Consider the following 19,260-nt stretch of genomic DNA (forward strand, 5'->3'; position numbering starts at 1 on the left):
CCCGAAGCCCAAAAAAAGTCTGCGGGCTATAGAGCGTTTTCCGTTCGGGCTCCAGTACTCTGGAATGCCCTCCCGGTAACAGTTCGAGATGCCACCTCAGTAGAAGCATTTAAGTCTCACCTTAAAACTCATTTGTATACTCTAGCCTTTAAATAGACTCCCTTTTTAGACCAGTTGATCTGCCGTTTCTTTTCTTTTTCTTCTATGTCCCACTCTCCCTTGTGGAGGGGGTCCGGTCCGATCCGGTGGCCATGTACTGCTTGCCTGTGTATCGGCTGGGGACATCTCTGCGATGCTGATCCGCCTCCGCTTGGGATGGTTTCCTGCTGGCTCCGCTGTGAACGGGACTCTCGCTGCTGTGTTGGATCCGCTTTGGACTGGACTCTCGCGACTGTGTTGGATCCATTGTGGATTGAACTTTCACAGTATCATGTTAGACCCGCTCGACATCCATTGCTTTCCTCCTCTAAGGTTCTCATAGTCATCATTGTCACCGACGTCCCACTGGGTCATTATTGTCACCGATGTCCCACTGGGTGTGAGTTTTCCTTGCCCTTATGTGGGCCTACCGAGGATGTCGTGGTGGTTTGTGCAGCCCTTTGAGACACTAGTGATTTAGGGCTACATAAGTAAACATTGATTGATTGATTGATTGATAATCAGAGCAAAGCATTTTTGGTTAAAACAAAAAAGAGATATAGAAGTAAAATACAGCACTATGTCATCAGTTACTGATTTATCAAATAAAGCTACAATCGGGCGGAATTAAGGCGGCGTGCACCCTGGACAAGTCGCAACCTCATCGCAGGGCCAACACAGATAGACAGACAACATTCACACTCACATTCACACACTAGGGCCAATTTAGTGTTGCCATGTTTGATAATGTTTTATATTGTTGTTTGACTTACTGTTTGGAATTGTTGAAATTTATAAATAAACATAAAAAAAAAAACAATATGTATCCTGTTTGTGTTTGCTCATTTATTGAAAAGTCGAATGATGCCACGTTACAGGAATTACTGACCGCGATGACGGTGGAATTACAGTACAGATTTTTTTTTAAATAGCGTACGTCTGGCAACGCTGCAAAGTAATGATGTCAGTTGCACAATCTACGGCAAGTCACTTGGTTTAATATACAATATAACAATACAGTAAACGAAAAAAAGAATATATTTATTTGGACAATTTGGCACAAATATATTTATGTTTTTCCGCATTATTAAAACACACATGTCATCTTTTCTGCGCGGTGCGTTGTAGAAATGAGAGTAAATAGGCGCGGTGCATTGTGGGAGTTACAGTTTGTGCCACATATCCCTTCCAGAACTTGCCGTACAATTACACCGCACATACAACCCGAGTCCTGCGGCGGACTTGTTTTTTTATTATTGTTTTTTTGTTATTTTAACCGCTGGAAACTTTCTTTAAAAAAACCGGAACGTATCTACTGACGGCTAACTGCTGACTTCCGACATGATTCCCCATTTTTTTTTTTTTTGGACGCGGTTAACTTTAGGAGCTCCCGCCGCCAAGGAGCTCGGTGACGCGGGGATTAGCCAAAACGAGCTAACGAAGGAATAGAATGCAGATGTTTTATCATGTCGCATCGATAAATTACTTTTAGCTTTCCTGCAAGGTTCTAAAAAGCTGTCGAAGTGTACAGTTTGAGACTTTCAGCTGGATTTATGGAGCGACATGGATAAGAGGCATCAGTTGTTTTGGGGGTTGAGGGCACTACGGTAATATAGGCTCTGCCTTAATTAGTAATTACGGTAATTATGATTGTTATTTACTCGGGTAAATAACAACAAGGATGATGCAGCAGCTGTGTTAAGCTCCAGTCTTGGCTTAATCAAAACATGTCCAGCGCGCAAAGTTCATATTTTGCTGTGGACGATCCGCAGTGGCTATGTATGGTCACACTTTTTATCGCTTCCCTGGTTACCCTGCTACTGTATTTGGCTCAGTATTTCCAACTAAGGGCAGCACGGTGGAGGAAGACGGCAGCGGAGGACAATGCGGCGAAGGAGGAAGCCGCCTCTCTGCTGCGATGGGCGCTGTCACTGAATAGCTGGAAGAGTCAGTGGAGATCAGCGTGGTGCAGCGCTTTGAACGCTCAATCCAGGGAGAAGAGTGGGGTGAGTTGTAAAAGCATCTATTAGCAAAGGCACCGATCTACATGTCTGCCAGCGGGTGTATTAGGTTTGTCAATATGTTGATACCAAAACTACTACTACTTGTACTGTGTTGATGCCCTTCAATCATAGGGCATACTGCCCACCTTTGCAAAATTGCCTTTATTTGGCTTTAAAGTACTATAACACACCATCAGTAAAAATAACATTCATTCCCTATCTAGTTACCATTGTTTATAATTGTTGTAGGCACAATACTAATGTGAGCAATTTGCAAATTTTGCAAATTTGTATAACGCGCAATCTTTTTGCAAATTGCTTCCAGCCATATATTTGAATAATGTGTGGTGCACATTTTACAAATCAATGGGTGCAATTTGTATAATGCACAATTTGTATAATGCACAATCTTTTTGGCAATTTTGGAAATTGCTTCAGCCTTCCCAGTAAGGTTTATTCAGGTGTACTGGAGAGGAGGGTACGCCGGATAGTCGAACCTCGGATTCAGGAGGAACAGTGTGGTTTTTGTCCTGGTCGCGGAACTGTGGACCAGCTCTATACTCTCGGCAGGGTTCTTGAGGGTGCATGGGGGTTTGCCCAAGCAGTCTACATGTGCTTTGTGGACTTGGAGAAGGCATTCGACCGTGTCCCTCGGGAAGTCCAGTGGGGAGTGCTCGGACAGTATGGGGTATCGGACTGTCTTATTGTGGCAGTCCGCTCCCTGTACGATCAGTGTCAGAGCTTGGTCCGCATTGCTGGCAGTAAGTCGAACACGTTTCCAGTGAGGGTTGGACTCCGCCAAGGCTGCCCTTTGTCACCGATTCTGTTCATTACTTTTATGGACAGAATTTCTAGGCGCAGTCAAGGCGTTAAGGGGTTTCGGTTTGGTGGCCGTGGGATCAGGTCTCTGTTTTTTGCAGGTGATGTGGTCCTGATGGTTTCATATGGCCGGGATCTTCAGCTCTCACTGGATCGGTTTGCAGCCGAGTGTGAAGTGACCGGAATGATAATCAGCACCTCCAAGTCCGAGTCCATGGTTCTCTCCCGGAAAAGGGTGGAGTGCCATCTCTGGGTTGGGGAGGAGACCCTGCCCCAAGTGGAGGAGTTCAAGTACCTAGGAGTCTTGTTCACGAGTGGGGGAAGAGTGAATCGTGAGATCGACAGGCGGATCGGTGCTGCGTCTTCAGTAATGCGGACGTTGTACCGATCCGTTGTGGTGAAGAAGGAGCAGAGCCGGAAGGCAATGCTCTCAATTTACTGGTCGATCTACGTTCCCATCCTCACCTATGGTCATGAGCTTTGGGTCATGACCGAAAGGATAAGATCACGGGTACAAGCGGCCAAAATGAGTTTCCTCCGCCGGGTGGCGGTGTTCTCCCTTAGAGATAGGGTGAGAAGATCTGTCATCAGAGAGGAGCTCAAAGTAAAGCCGCTGCTCCTCCACATCGAGAGGAGCCAGATGAGGTGGTTCGGGCATCTGGTCAGGATGCCACCCGAACGCCTCCCTAGGGAGGTGTTTAGGGCACGTCCAACCGGTAGGAGGCCACAGGGAAGACCCAGGACACGTTGGGAAGACTATGTCTCCCGGCTGGCCTGGGAACACCTCGGGATCTCTCGGGAGGAGCTAGATGAATGGGCAGGGGAGAGGGATGTCTGGGCTTCTATGCTTAGGCTGCTGCCCCCGCGACCCGACCTCGGATAAGCGGAATAAGATGGAAGGATGAATGGAAATTGCTTCCAGCTATATTGATTGTGTTGGATGTTCTGGCTACTAACCCTAAGCCTAACCCTAATGCCATCTACGCAGTGTTGGGAGACTGTTTTGCTGTTCTTCTTCTGTTCGATGTAGCTTTCTGCGCAGAATTCCGAAAATTCTTCTTCAGCCGTCCTCAAACCATCCATTTGCACGGTCGTGCCATTTTCAAACAAAATCTTGTCTTGCGATATGCAAATTGCTTGCGCACAATGTAAATGACGTGTAATTTGCAAAGTGCGCGAGATTGGTGAAATGCTTACAACATTATCAACAAAGGAAGCTAACAAAATAAGCTAAAGGCCATGGTTTCTCACCAGAAACCACTGCCCCTAGAACAGGGGTCGGCAACCCGCAGCTCCGGAGCCGCATGCGGCTCTTTGATCACTCTGATGTGGCTCAGCTGGATACTTGCTGACCCCCCCGATTTTTCCGTATTTCAGTCCCTCCCCCAGAAATCTCCCAAAGATAATATTCTCAGATTTTCACCCAGACAACAATATTGAAGGCGTGCCGTGACTGCAATGCCTTTAACGTCCTCTAGAACATGTCGTCGCGTCCGCTTTATTACCATGCTATCTGAGCGCCGGCCGGTCACATGTAGTGTGCGGCTACTGTCGTCACGCGTAAGTGACTGCAAGGCATACTTGGTCAACAGCCATACAGGTAACACTGAGGGTTGTAATATAAACAACTTTAACACTCTTACTAATATGCGCCACACTGTGAACCCACACCAAACAAGAATGACAAACACATTTCGGGAGAACATCCGCACTGTAACACAACATAAACACAACAGAACAAGTACTTAGAATCCCATGCATCCCAAACTCTTCCGGGGCTACATTATACACCCCCACTACCACCAACCCCTCTCCGTGCGTAGGTTGAGGTGGGCGGGTTTGGGGCGGGGCGGGGTTTGGTGGTAGCGGGGGTGTATAATGTAACCCGAAAGAGTTAGGGATGCATGGGATTCTGGGTATTTGTTCTGTTGTGTTTATGTTGTGTTACGGTGTGGATGTTCTCCCAAAATGTGTTTGTCATTTTTGATTGGTTTAGGTTCACAGTGTGGCGCATATTAGTAAGAGTGTTAAAGTTGTTTAAACGGGCACCCTCAGTGTGACCTGTATGGCTGTTGAACAAGTATGCCCTGTAGTCACTTACGTGTGTCTGCAGAAGCCACATGCAACATGTGAATGGGCTGGCAAGCTGTTTATTACGGTTGTAAAGGGCGTTAAACACATTGCCATCATAGCATGCTCTTATTATTGTTGTTTGTGTGAAAATCAGCAGACATGAGGGAATAGTTGCTCTCCAGGAAAAATTTGAATGGTTGGCAAATGTGATGTTGTCAAGGGGCATTCAAAAAAAACTCGCGAGCCGCACTAATATTACATTTTTATATTAAGGTGTGGGCCGCGTGTCTGAGACCCTTGGTTTATACTTAGCACAAAGCAAAAAAAAAACTTTGTACGCTGTGTTATTTCATTTTAATTTTCAAAATAGTTTTTTGGCTCCCATTGTTTTCTTTATTTTGTGAAACGGGTCAAAATGGCTCTTGGAGTGGTAACGGTTGCCGACCCCTGCCCTACAATTTAATGGCTGATGCAGAACTTTGAAAGACTCATGACAGTGCCTCAAGGGACAGCATGGTGTCCAGAGTACACTGAAGCCTAAACTAGCCGTAGCCACAACTCAAGGATGAAAGAGTCACAGGTTTCAGGCCCCATGTGCGAGACTGTTTAGTATAAGAACCTTGAAGTAATAGAACCTTAAAGTTGCTCCTTAAGCCAGTGGGTCAATATAGGTGTAATTCAGGCCTGGGCAAGACTTGGGGGCCAAATTTTGAGAAAAAAATGTGCCTGGAGGATGGTATATCTGATTTTTAAGAACACTGAAAGAAAACATCACAATAATGTCTGATTGAATGCTAAAAACGTTATGATGCCTTGAAAAACAGAATGGAATTTCAAGCTTTTTTACTGAATGAGACACGCAGAATGTACATGAAAATATAGAATGTGGGATTTACAATATTAACTATGAGGGCCAAATTTAGAGAAAAAAATGTGTCTGGGGGCCGGTATATCTGACTTAAAAGAACACTAATACAAAACATAAAATTAATGTCTGATTGAATGCTAAAAACATTATGATGGACCGTCTTAAAAAACGGAATGGAATTTCAAGCTTTGTTACTGAATGACACACCCAGAATTTACATGAAAATAAAGAATGTGGGATTTCCAATATTAACTATGAACGATAAAACACTAAATATTGACAACGTATGAACGCCACACCCTCTCGATCGTCATATTTTACAATCAAGTGAAACGAAACAAAAATGCAACAAACACAGCTAAATATAAACGCGAAAAAACGAGAGAAAAAAAACGCATTCCAGGCTAGCCTCTCTGGAAACACTCTGTGGAAATGCTCACACTGCTTAGTACTTCATCTGAGCTGCTGTGACTTAGATTACCATAGTAACTACGTAGTATATCATGCAAAACAGCAGATTCCAACCATTGAAATATTTTGTATAGTTCAAGACTTACAGTCATTTAAAAACATCACTGCACATCATACACTTTCCATCTTAAAGATCTAAAACAATTATGTGGGAATGTCTGGCGGGCCAGATTGACAGGCCTAATGGCTCCTGGGCTTTAATTTGCCCAGGTCTGGTGTAATATGATCAAACTTTCTTGTCCTAGTCAAAGGTCTAGCAGCTGCATTTTGTACCAAGTGCGATCTTTTATGGGGAGACCCGAAAAATATGTTACAACATTAATCAAGACGAGACGTAACAAACGCATGTACAAACCCCGTTTCCATATGAGTTGGGAAAATGTGTTGGATGTACATATAAACGGAATACAATGATTTGCAAATCCTTTTCAACCTATATTTAATTGAATGCACTACAAAGACAAGATATTTGATGTTCAAACTCATAAACTTTATTTTTTTTTTGCAAATAATAATTAACTTAGAATTTCATGGCTGCAACACGTGCCAAAGTAGTTGGGAAAGGGCATGTTCACCACTGTGTTACATCACCTTTTCTTTTAACAACACTCAATAAACGTTTGGGAACTGAGGAAATTAATTGTTGAAGCTTTGAAAGTGGAATTCTTTCCCACTCTTGTTTTATGTAGAGCTTCAGTCGTTCAACAGTCCGGGATCTCCGCTGTTGTATTTTACGCTTCATAATGCGGCACACATTTTCAATAGGAGACAGGTATGGACTGCAGGCGGGCCAGGAAAATACCTGCACTATTTTTTTAAGACGCCACACTGTTGGGACACGTGCTGAATGTGGCTTGGCATTGTCTTGCTGAAATAAGCAGGGGCGTCCATGAAAAAGACGGCGCTTAGAAGGCAGCATATGTTGTTCCAAAACCTGTATGTACCTTTATTCATTAATGGTGCCTTCACAGATGTGTAAGTTACCCATGCACCCCCATACCATCACAGATGCTGGCTTTTGAACTTTGCGTCGTTAACAGTTTGGATGGTTCGCTTCCCCTTTGGTCCGGATGACACAATGTTGAATATTTCCAAAAACAATTTGAAATGTGGACTTGTCAGACCACGGAACACTTTTCGACTTTGCATCAGTCCATCTTAGATAATCTTGGGCCCAGAGAAGCCGGCGGCGTTTCTGGATCTTGTTGATAAATGGCTATCGCTTTGCATAGTAGAGCTTTAACTTGCACTTATAGATGTAGCGACAAACTGTATTTAGTGACAGTGGTTTTCTGAAGTGTTCTTGAGCCCATGTGGTGATATCCTTTAGAACAGGGGCGCTCACACTTTTTCTGCAGGCAAGCTACTTTTCAATTGACCAAGTCGAGGAGATCTACCTCATTCCTATTTATAATTTATATTTATTTATTTATGAAAGAGACATTTTTGTTAACAAGTTAATGGTGTTTAATGATAATACAAGCATGTTTAACACACATAGATTCCTTTCTTTCATGAAGACAAGAATATAAGTTGGTGTATTTGATTCTGATGACTTGCATTGATTGGAATTAGACAGTGGTGCTGATAACGTCCGCATTTTCAAATGGTGGGAAAAAAAAGTCCTCCTTTCTGTCCAATACCACATGCAAGTGGTTGGATTTGGCATCTCATTTGTCCAACTTGCATACTCGTTTTCAAACACTTTGTTATGAGAGTAGCATATGTGTGTGGCCCTTTAATGTCTGGCAGCAGGTGAGTGACGTCAGTGAGAGTGCGGGTGGGCAAGCAAGTGAGAAAGCGGTCGCTGAGGGCGGGGGAGAAATACATTGGCATCAAACTCCGTAGCTTGCTAGCTTGTGCACGCTAGCTTTCTGAGACTCTTATTTTGTTAGCACAGGCAGGATGAAACAGGTCTTTTATGGTGAAGACAGGAACTGTGCAGTCGGTCTTTAGAGTTTTGACAGTAGGTACGGAGTCTCTAGAAATAAAATGTGTTTCTCTGCGTCCGCCCTGTTAGTGATTTTTTTCTTAAATATGAGCTTGCAGCAGCCAGCGTCATCTCACAAGATCCTCGGGTGCCGAGAATGTCAAACAACTGACGAAAGTGAAGTCTTGGTATGATTGATGATCGCTCATTTTTATTTATATTTTTTAATGCCTGGCTTGAGATCGACTGACACACCCTCCGAGATCGACCAGTCGATCGCGATCGACGTAATGGGCACCCCTGCTTTAGAGATTGATGTCGGTTTTTGATACAGTGCCATCTGAGGGATCGAAGGTCACGGTCATTCAATGTTGGTTTCCGGCTATGTCGCTTACGTGCAGTTATTTCTCCAGATTCTCTTAACCTTATGATGAAATTATGGACCGTGGATGTTGAAATCCCTACATTTCTTGCAATTACACTTTGAGAAACAATGTTCTTAAACAGTTTGACTATTTGCTCACGCAGTTGTGGACAAAGGGGTGTACCTCGCCCCATCCTTTCTTGTATAAGACTGAGTATTTTTGGGAAGCGGTTTTTATACCCAATCATGGCACCCACCTGTTCCCAATTAGCCTGCACACCTGAGGGATGTTCCAAATAAGTGTTTGATGAGCATTCCTCAACGTTATCAGTATTTATTGCCACAATTCCCAACTTCTTTTCCTCGTGTTGCTGGCATCAAATTGTAAAGTGAATGATTATTTGAAAAAAAAAATGTTTATCAGTTTGAACATCAAATATGTTGTCTTTGTAGCAAATTCAATTGAATATGGGTTGAAAATGATTTGCAAATCATTGTTTTCCGTTTACATTTACATCTAACACAATTTCCCAACTCACATGGAAACAGGGTTTGTATAATGATCTCAGCATCACTAGTAGACAAAATGGGACACATTTTTGTGATATTACAGAGATAAGAGAATGCTGTTTTAGTAGAAAGTGGGATCAAAAATAATTCTGAGATTTTTTACAGTCACTTTGTACAATTGTTTTATTGTCTAATTTCAAAATAGTATCATAAACAAGTGTCTCTGTCTGACAAGGCCAATAACTAACATCTCTGTTTTCTTATCGTTAAGATGTGAAAAGTGGCTGTATATCCATTGATTGATTGCATTAAGACGCCACTAGATGACGACAATCGGTCAACGCCAAATCAGTGTTTGTATCACGATTGCATCACCCGTCCATTCGTTTTCTCCGGCTTGACCCTTTTGGGGTCGTGGGTGGTGCTGGAGCCTATCGCAGCTGCATTCAAGCGGAAGGCGGGTACACCCTGGACAAATGGCCACCTCATCGCAGGGCCACCACAGATAGGTCATAGTAAGTTAAAATTATACCGATAGAGCTGTGTCAATAAAAATAGGTATTATTAAAGACAGGCAAATAAAATACCATAGTAAGTAAACAAATATTAAATTCATAAATGATCATTATCTAAAATAAATTTAAAAAAAGGTTCAAGATATTCATCATAATTTTTATTCTTTGTACTTTGTGAACACTTGTAGTTTGAACAATCTCTTCAACGGAATCATATTGGTGCTTTGTTTGATTTCATTGGTTAATCCATTCCATAATGTAATTCCACACACGGATATGCTAAAGAGTTTACGTGTTGTACGAGCATACAAATGTTTTAAATTAGATTTTCCTCTAGGGTTATGTTTCTCCTCTTTTGTTGAGAAGAATTGTTGGATATTCTTGAGTAGCAGGTTATAGTTTGGGTAGGGCAGGGGTAGGGAACCTGTGGCTCCTTTGATGACTTCATCAGGCTCTCAGATACATCTTAGTTGACATTGGAAATCACATTGTTAAAAATAACGTTCAAAATTTAAAACATTCTCATGCATTTCAATCCATCCATCCGTTTCTACCGCACCTATTGAAAAAGTCGTATTAATGGTAAGAAGTATTTTATTTATTGTTTCGCTACAGGGCAGCACGGTGGAAGAGGGGTTAGTGCATGTGCCTCACAATACAAAGCTCTTGAGTTGTCCTGGGTTCAATCCCGGGCTCGGGATCTTTCTGTGTGGAGTTTGCATGTTCTTCCCGTGACTGTGTGGGTTCCCTCTGAGTACTCCGGTGTCCTCCCACCGCCAAAGACATGCACCTGGGGATAGGTTGATTGGCAACACTAAAATTGGCCCTAGTGTGTGAATGTTGTCTGTCTATCTGTGTTGGCCCTGCAATGAGGTGGCGACTTGTCCAGGGTGTACCTCGCCTGCCGCCCGAATGCAGCTGAGATAGGCTCCAGCGACCCCGAACGGGACAAGCGGTAGGAAATGGATGGATGGGTTACTTCATAATAACAATGTTATTAAAAAGAATAAGAGACTTATTATACTCTAAAAATGTTGGTCTTACTTAAAAATGCGCGCATTTAGTTGTATTCAGTGTTAAAAAATATTGTATGGCTACCAAGGAAATACATTTTAAAATATTTGGCTTTCATGGCTCTCTAGGCCAAAAAGGTTCCCGACCCCTGGTGTAGAGCATAATTTTAGCTGTTTGCAAAAGAAGTTGAATGTCAATATTTGTGATTCATTAAATAAAGAATTTGTATGTTCTGTATATCTAAAATTATGTACTATCGAATTGATCTTTTTTGTAACACGGTTAGTGAAGGAGGAGGACATTTATTGTTGTTTCAACATATTTCTACACAGTAACTCAACTATGCTAACACTAGCGAGCAGTAGAGAATATGAAGTGATCTTTGGTCCAGAACATCCATCCATTTCTACTGCTTATTCCCTTTGGGGCTGCGGGGGGTGCATATTTTGCTTTATTCATTATTGACGTGTTTCTTGCTACTTCATGCTGTATATTTTTTACATGAGGTTTCCAGTTTATTAGATCATACATTATTACACCCAAAAATGCGTTTTCTTTAACCCTTTCAATGTGTACTCCGTCTATTTGTATTTGTTTTAATTTCCCTCCTACTTTTACGAAATATCATTATTTTAGAAGAGTTTGAAAAAACATCTTTTTAATTTGTTCATTTTTTCTGTTATTTGTGTTATTTTTTTGTGTTCTCTCCTTAACAAAAACTCAGTTGTGTTATCTGCAAACAATACTAACTTTTAGTCCTTTGTAACTTTAAAAATGTTGTTTATATAAAGATTGAACAATTCTGATTCAAGTATTGTAGTCAATTCTAGGTGCTAATTTAAATGTTGGTTTTCATTCTCTTAATCAGAGTCCATTTCTTCTGACCTTCGATGAAGATGATCTTGAAGCATCAGAGTTTGTCGTCCAACAAGTGTTCCACTGTAAGAAGTCTGCGCAACATAAGGTACACCTGTTTTCTGTCAACTGCATTAATTATAGATTGGGATGGGCGATATGTCCTAAAATGTATACTGCGATTTATATTGCAGCCTCTTGCAATGGGAATATCCATCACAAAAAATATTTAGGATATAAATGATAATAAAACCATATCAAAAAGGCTCCTAAAATTGCTTCTGACATATGTCGTAACATATTGCGTAAATTCCAGTTGTATTATTTATTCAAAACTATTATTAATCTACTTGCTAATTTACTGTTAATATCTGGTTACTTTTTGTTGTAACATATTTCTATCTACACTTAAATTAAAATGTTCTAAACACATATTCATCTGTTGTTTGGATACTTTACATTGGTTTTGGGCGACACTGCAAATGTGTGTATAGATTCAATATGGCTAGATAGCAGTTAGTGTGTGTTGTGTAGCATGTTTAGCATTTTCTCGTCCACCAGTGATAATGACACTTTTAAGACATGTATTTTATTTGTTGTCGTGGAGGCTAGGATTGCTGACTTTGAAGTGGCTTTACACTGTGGAAGGATGTTAGCCACTAGCAATGACACTACATTGCATTGAAGAGTATGTTGAGGACACATTCGTTTTTTTGTCCCTGTCAAATTAGCGGGAAAACTACAAGGTGTCAACATCCATCCATCCAGCCCTTCATCCATTTTCTACCGCTTGTCCCATCCATTATCATGATATAACGATAGTATTAAAAGCTCTATTGTCGCTCAAATTTAAATAATGTTTATTGCATATTGCACTGCTCTAATTCCCCATTGTTACATATATTTGATTAATCCCATGAGGTAAATTGATTTAAATTCCCATTGTGGACTAACACTAATCTTCTCATCGTCATTGTTTTTCTTTATATAGCAGAACCTAGATGGTTGACCCATTCCATTATTGGACATTTATCAACCTCTAATTCTCCCATATTTATTAACAAATTTTGTCACAAGAAATAACTAAATCAGAATATTTCAAACTGCCACCATTGCAAAATGAGAGCTATAAACCATTTCGATTCCACACAAACACTGTGTTATTATTTACATTATTAAATCATTTTTATTTTTAGATTAAACCTGCTCAAACAATTTCGGCGTCACAATACTGTGATCATTTTGGTCACAGTAACCTTCATATGAAATTTTCGTATCGCTACATCCCTAGAGTGTACGTACTTTTGTTTTTCATGGCCTGCAGATTATGTGAATGATGCAACTTTCTGTGGACCATGTGACTTGTGGAATATTCCACCTTTTTAGAGGGGTTAATGTGTTAGTTTAAAGAGCCACATTGGACCAATCATACAAAAAACAAATCTTCCAGGATCTGCAAAAAATTAAAAGCCTCATGTAAGTTTTATAATGAAGGTAACACATGATGTAAGTTCTATATTAGCTGTAATAGACTGCAAGCTTTTATCTGTGATGCGGGTGTGGTATTTGTATTTAATGTTGTTCATGTTTGAGAATATCTGCTTGCACCGGTATTTGTTTTGTTTGCAACAGTCCCCTTGGCAGCACGCCGTGCTGAAAGAAACATGTTGCAGGCTGACTCATAGTTTCATTTACAGACATTTTTAAATGTAATATTAATTTTACACATTTTTAAAACATTGGATAACATTAGTAAAACAAAGGCTTTTCAGACAGGGAGATAACTCCTGGAAATTACTGGTTTAGAATGGCCAAATGTATAGATGTGTGTGTCCATGTTAAAGGAAACAGCAGGCTGTCTTCTTCAAATGGACTTATTACAATCATTGGCCAGCTGGGTAATGTCTGCTGTGGTCTGGAACAACATGGTACACAAACAACTATCAGGCCAATATTACGCACAGATAATGTGTCAATAGACATGCAAATATAAATGAAATGAGGTCAGCTATACCTACAAACAAGGCATAATGATGCAATATGTACATACATCCAGCTTAAATAGCATGTTAGCATCCATTAGCTTGCAGTCATGCACTGCCCAAATATGCCTGATTTATATAAATAAAATATATGTTTTTGTTCACATGTTAAATGTGTTTAACAGAATTACAAACCTGTTCCACACATATAGATTCCTTTCTTTCATGGAGACAAGAATATAAATTGGTACATTCTCTTATTCTGATTACTTGCATTGTTTGGAATCAGACAGGATTCATAGTAGTTGCTTATAAGTTCCGCAACTTAAAATTTACATTGTGGAGCGAGGAAAAAGTCCTTCTCTCTATCCAACACCACATGAAAGTTGTTTTTAGCTTTATCTGTCCCGCTTCAATACTCTTTTAAAATTTTTTTTATTTTTTTTATACCTTTTACAAGAAATACATTGGAGTAAACGCTGTTGCTCGCTAGTTTTTTCGAAGCTTTTTATTTTATTAATACACGCAAGATGGAGCAGCTCTTTAATTGTGAAAACAGGAACTGTGCGGTCGGTATTCACACTTTTGACTGCCAGTAGGGAAAGAGAGTCTGTTGAAATAAAAAGTGCTTCTAGCGTGTTTAGTTTTTTTTTTTTTTCAAACTATCATCATTGCACAAGATCCTTTGGTGCTGTGAATTTCAACCAAGTGATGAAAGTGACGTCGTAGTGAAGATTGATCTTCACTGATTTTTAGGTGTACTTTTTTTGTAATGCCTTGTGATCAAGTGACACACCCTCCCCAATCGACCCGTAGCTTGCGGTGGATCTACTGGGCACCCCTGATGTACAGTAAACTAAATGCTGCGTCACAGGCCACACAGAGAGAGTTTAGTGTGAAAAAAACACTCAAATTCTTTGTGATCACCACAATCTCAACCATCACACCCATTCCATGAAATAAATACACACTTATTGGACCTATTTGCTGTCTTTATTAAAGAAGCTTAGAGGCACGCAGAAGAAAAACTCAAGTAGGAGAAATGTAGAATCTGATTTACTCTATTCTAGATACATTTCTTTAGTTTGTTGACATATTTGATATCTGGAATATATATATATATATATATATATATATATATATATATATATACATATATATATATATACATCATTTAGCAGTTTAGTATATTAGTAAACTGCACGTTTTCTGGTGTATGAGTGCGGCCAGAATCCTGCTGAGGTTGTGTTTTAAAGGAGACTGGCACTTTTTTCTGGTATTTGGAATCATTCACAACCCCGATGTGAGAGAAGAACCCGTCTTTCTCTTTTTCTGTGTATCTAAATCGTTAAATATGGCTTGTACAAGATGGTTAACAATAAAGCACTATTTTGCCTATAAATCCCTCTAAAAACATCCAAAAAACGCAGACAATACTCTATTTCCATGTTGCGACTTGCATAATAACCAAGTATTGGCGACATTGTCATTCTACAAGCTAACGTAGAAGAACAACTTTGAGTAACACTGATCACTGAGTGGTTACGCAGCTATTGACATACTGAGCTACTGCATCACAACTGAGTTGGTAATAGATTGAATTGGTGATAAATTATAAATCTTGCCTCACACAGTAGACAGTTGGGGGCAATAAGCAGAAAAGTTGGTCAACTTTGACATTCACTTAAGACCTGAAGACACCTTTTTTTTTTTTACCTAAGGAGTTAGGATTACTCATCAAATCGGAAAACACCATTTTTGAGATTGCGTTTGAAGTGTATGAGTGCTGCCAGCATTGCTGCAAAGGTTTTATTTTTAATCTATTTGCTATCCTATTTGCTTCAGATTGTGTCAAGCGATATATGCAAGTATGTCTTGCCTACAGCTAAGCGTGGTGCTGGGAATGTCATGTTCTTGGTTAGCATTAGTGCTGCCGGCACTTGGGAACTACAACTCATTCAGGGAATTGTGAAAGCTAACGTGTATTAAAAAGCAAAGAATAATTACCTCTCTTTGAAAACCGGGTATTACAACATAAGAACCCCAAACCCACCTGTAAGTCCAGCACTGCCTTGCTAAAGAAAGTAAGGGCAAAGGTGATGGACTGATCAAGAATGTCTCCACACCTAAACCTTTTTGAGCACCTGGGACAACCTCAAAATGAAAGTGGAGGAGAAAACAGTGCAGTGCGAGCATTTTGAGCGCATATGTGCCTAAAATTAGATTGTTTAAGTAGAAAAAATAAACAAAAGGTTTTCAACCCATTCATTTGCATTTTGTTTCTAACATAAAGTGGATCAAACTAGAGCAAGATTTTTGCGCTTTTATATACAGATTGGCATGTGATGTTCTGACACTAAAGTGTCAACGATCACTCTTTATGCACTCTTTAGCCCCACTTATGCTTACACTGAAAGTCGACAAACACAAAAGAAACAATGTCTGCGTTGGAGAAACTGATCCATAAAAGACGACATCTTTTTTGAGGAGTTGACATGTTAGTGTTTCTGGCTAAAATCTTTGAGATGCTTATATCTTTTAAAAATGTTGACTTAAAAACACTCTTGTTAAAGGCATCATATTATGTTTACCAAAATGAAGTCTTTTAAAAATAGAAAATATTTCATAACATGTTCTTTGGTCAAAGTTTTGCATAGATTTTGCTGTAAAGACCTATCTTCAAGCCACTTTTTGACTGCCTCATTAAAATCCTAGGGAAACAGTGCCAGAGGAAAGTGCTAAGTTAATAATATTTAGCACTGATTGTCTTAATATTACAAACAACTCCTTGATAAGTTTCACAGGAAGTAAGTCAATCAATGATTATTTATATAGCCCTAAATCACCAATGTCTCAAAGGGCTGCACAAACCACAACGACATCCTCGATAGAGCCAACATAAGGGCAAGGAAAACTCACACCCAGTGGGACGTCGGTGACAATGATGACTATGAGAAACCTTGGAGAGGACCGCATATGTGGGCAACCCCCCTCTAGGGGAACCGAAAGCAATGGATGTCGAGCGGGTCCAACATGATACTGTGAAAGTTCAATCCATAGTGGATCCAACACAACCGTGAGAGTCTAGTCCAAAGTGGATCCAACACAGCAGAGAGAGTCTCGTCCACAGTGGAGCCAGCAGGACCCCATCCCAAGCGGAGGCGGATCAGCAGCGCAGGAATGTCCCCAACCGATACACAGGCAAGCGGTCTATCCTGGGTCCCGGTTCTGTATGAGCGGTCCATCCTGGGTCCCGACTCAGGACAGCCAGCACCTCATCCATGGCCACCGGACCGGACCCCCTCCAGTGGGATAGAGGAGAAAAAGAAAAGAAACGGCAGATCAACTGGTCTAAAAAGGGAGTCTAGAGTATACAAATGAGTTTTAAGGTGAGACTTAAATGCTTCTACTGAGGTAGCAACTCGAACTGTTACCGGGAGGGCATTTCAGAGTACTGGAGCCCAAACTGAAAACGCTCTATAGCCCGCAGACTTTTTTTGGCCTCCTGGAATCACTAATAAACTGGAGTCCTTTGAACGCAGATTTCTTGCCGGGACATATGGTACAATAAAATCGGCAAGATAGGCTGGAGCTAGACCGTATAGTATTTTATACGTAAGTAGTAAAACCTTAAAGTCACATCTTAAGTGCACAGGAAGCCAGTGCAGGTGAGCCAGTATAGGCGTAATATGATCAAACTTTCTTGTTCTTGTCAAAAGACTAGCAGCCGCATTTTGTACCAACTGTAATCTTTTAATGCTAGACATGGGGAGACCTGAAAATAATACGTTACAGTAATCGAGGCGAGACGTAACAAACGCATGGATAATGATCCCAGCGTCGTTAGTGGACAAAATGGAGCGAGTTTTAGGGATATTACAAAGATGAAAGAAGGCCGTTTTAGTAACGCTTTTGATGTTTGACTCAAAGGAAAGAGTTGGGTCGAAGATAATACCCAGATTCTTTACCGAGTCGCCTTGTTTAATTGTTTGCTTGTCAAATGTTAAAGTTGTATTATTAAATAGAGGTCGGTGTCTAGCAGGACCAATAATCAGCATTTCTGTTTTTTTGGCGTTGAGTTGCAAAAAGTTAGCGGACATCCATTGTTTAATTTCATTAAGACACGCCTCCAGCTGACTACAGTCCGGCCTGTTGGTCAGCTTTAGGGGCATGTAGAGTTGGGTGTCATCAGCATAACAGGGAAAGCTAACACCGTATTTGCGTATGATGTCACCTAGCGGCAGCATGTAGATGCTGAAGAGTGCAGGGCCAAGGACCGAACCCTGGGGAACTGAACACGTTAACATAGTCCGAGGTCACATTGTTATGGGAGACGCACTGCATCCTGTCAGTAAGATAAGAGTTAAACCAAGACAGGGCAAAGTCTGACATACCAATTCGTGTTTTGATACGCTCTAATGAAATATTATGATCGACGGTATCGAAAGCAGCGCTAAGATCGAGGAGCAGCCATATAGATGACTCATCAGAATCCATCGTTATCAATAGATCATTGGTCATTTTTGCGAGGGCTGTCTCCGTAGAGTGATTTGCCCTGAAACCGGATTGAAAGGTTTCACAGAGATTGTTAGACGTTAAGTGTTCATTTAGCTGCTCTGCAAAAAAAATTTCGAGGATTTTTTAAATAAAGGAAAGGTGAGACACCGGTCGGTAGTTTATCATGAGGTCAGGATCGAGGTTAGGTCTTTTAAGGAGGGGATGACTAACCGCATTTTTGAATGCTAGGGGAACAGTGCCATAGGAAAGTGATAAGTTTATAATATTTAGCACTGATGGACCTAATAATACAAAGAGCTCCTTGTTTCCTAGGAAGTGGGTCAAGTAAACATGTTTGTTTTATTCCATTTACACGTTGTAACAATTCTTCTAATATTATTTCCTCAAAACGAGAGAAACTATTTTGGAGGGCATTTACAAGTCACAGAAGTTCCTCTAATGTTATTTCTTCAAAAAGAGAGAGAGCAATATCTATTAGGGCTGCAACTAACGATTAATTTGATAATTGATTATTCTGTTGATTATTACTTCGATTAATAATTGGATAAAAGAGACAAACTACAGTTCTATCCTTTCCAATACTTTATTTAAAAAACAGCATACTGGCACCATGTCCTTTCGACTTGCCAAATAAAATAAAGCAAGTGCTACAAAAATGTTTTTTTTTTTTATAAAGTGCACCATTGTCCTGCACAATAGCAATAATTTTGATTAGGGGAATTTCAAACCTGGCTGTTACCTATTCCAACCATTCTGCATTGTTGGATGGTAAATGTATTTCCTCTAATGGCATGGTCGTAAGGCAGATTGACTTCATGTTCCATTCGTCTCCAATGTAATGGCATGTATTGCCAAGGTAGGCTTCCGTGGCTACACTTGTCAGCACATCAATAGTGAGAGCAATTTTGCTCTATGTGGCTTTATGTCAGTCTACACTGCATGGCTACTCTCTGAGCTGCTACCTTACCGTGGTAGAGGAGTTTGCATGTCCCAATGATCCTAGGAGCTATGTTGTCTGGGGGCTTTAATGCCCCCTGGTAGGGTCTCCCAAGACAAACAGGTCCTAGGTGAGTGATCAGACAAAGAGCAGCTCAAAGACTTCTATGGAATTATAACAAAATGGACTCAGATTTCCCTTGCCCGGACGTGGGTCACCGGGGCCCCGCTCTGGAGCCAGGCCTGGAGTTGGGGCACGATGGC

The 19,260-nt window shown here is 40.7% G+C and overlaps 1 protein-coding gene across 3 annotated transcripts in view; it reads left to right on the forward strand.

Annotated features, from left to right (window-relative positions):
• The first annotated feature begins 1,298 nt into the window (after positions 1-1,298).
• The window catches only part of LOC133551467 (C2 domain-containing protein 2), a 58,945-nt gene continuing 40,983 nt past the window's right edge, over positions 1,299-19,260 (forward strand). Inside the window, exons 1-2 of one of the 3 annotated variants that reach the window (XM_061898187.1) lie at positions 1,299-2,144; positions 11,574-11,669. In XM_061898187.1, coding sequence (XP_061754171.1) covers positions 1,866-2,144; positions 11,574-11,669 — 375 coding nt within the window. In that variant the 5' untranslated portion in view covers positions 1,299-1,865. The remainder of the gene's footprint in view (positions 2,145-11,573; positions 11,670-19,260) is intronic. The other 2 variants (XM_061898186.1, XM_061898185.1) reach the window with 2 other exon arrangements.

The sequence above is a fragment of the Nerophis ophidion genome, linkage group LG04 (genome assembly GCF_033978795.1).
Source record: "Nerophis ophidion isolate RoL-2023_Sa linkage group LG04, RoL_Noph_v1.0, whole genome shotgun sequence".
Lineage (NCBI taxonomy): Eukaryota > Metazoa > Chordata > Actinopteri > Syngnathiformes > Syngnathidae > Nerophis > Nerophis ophidion.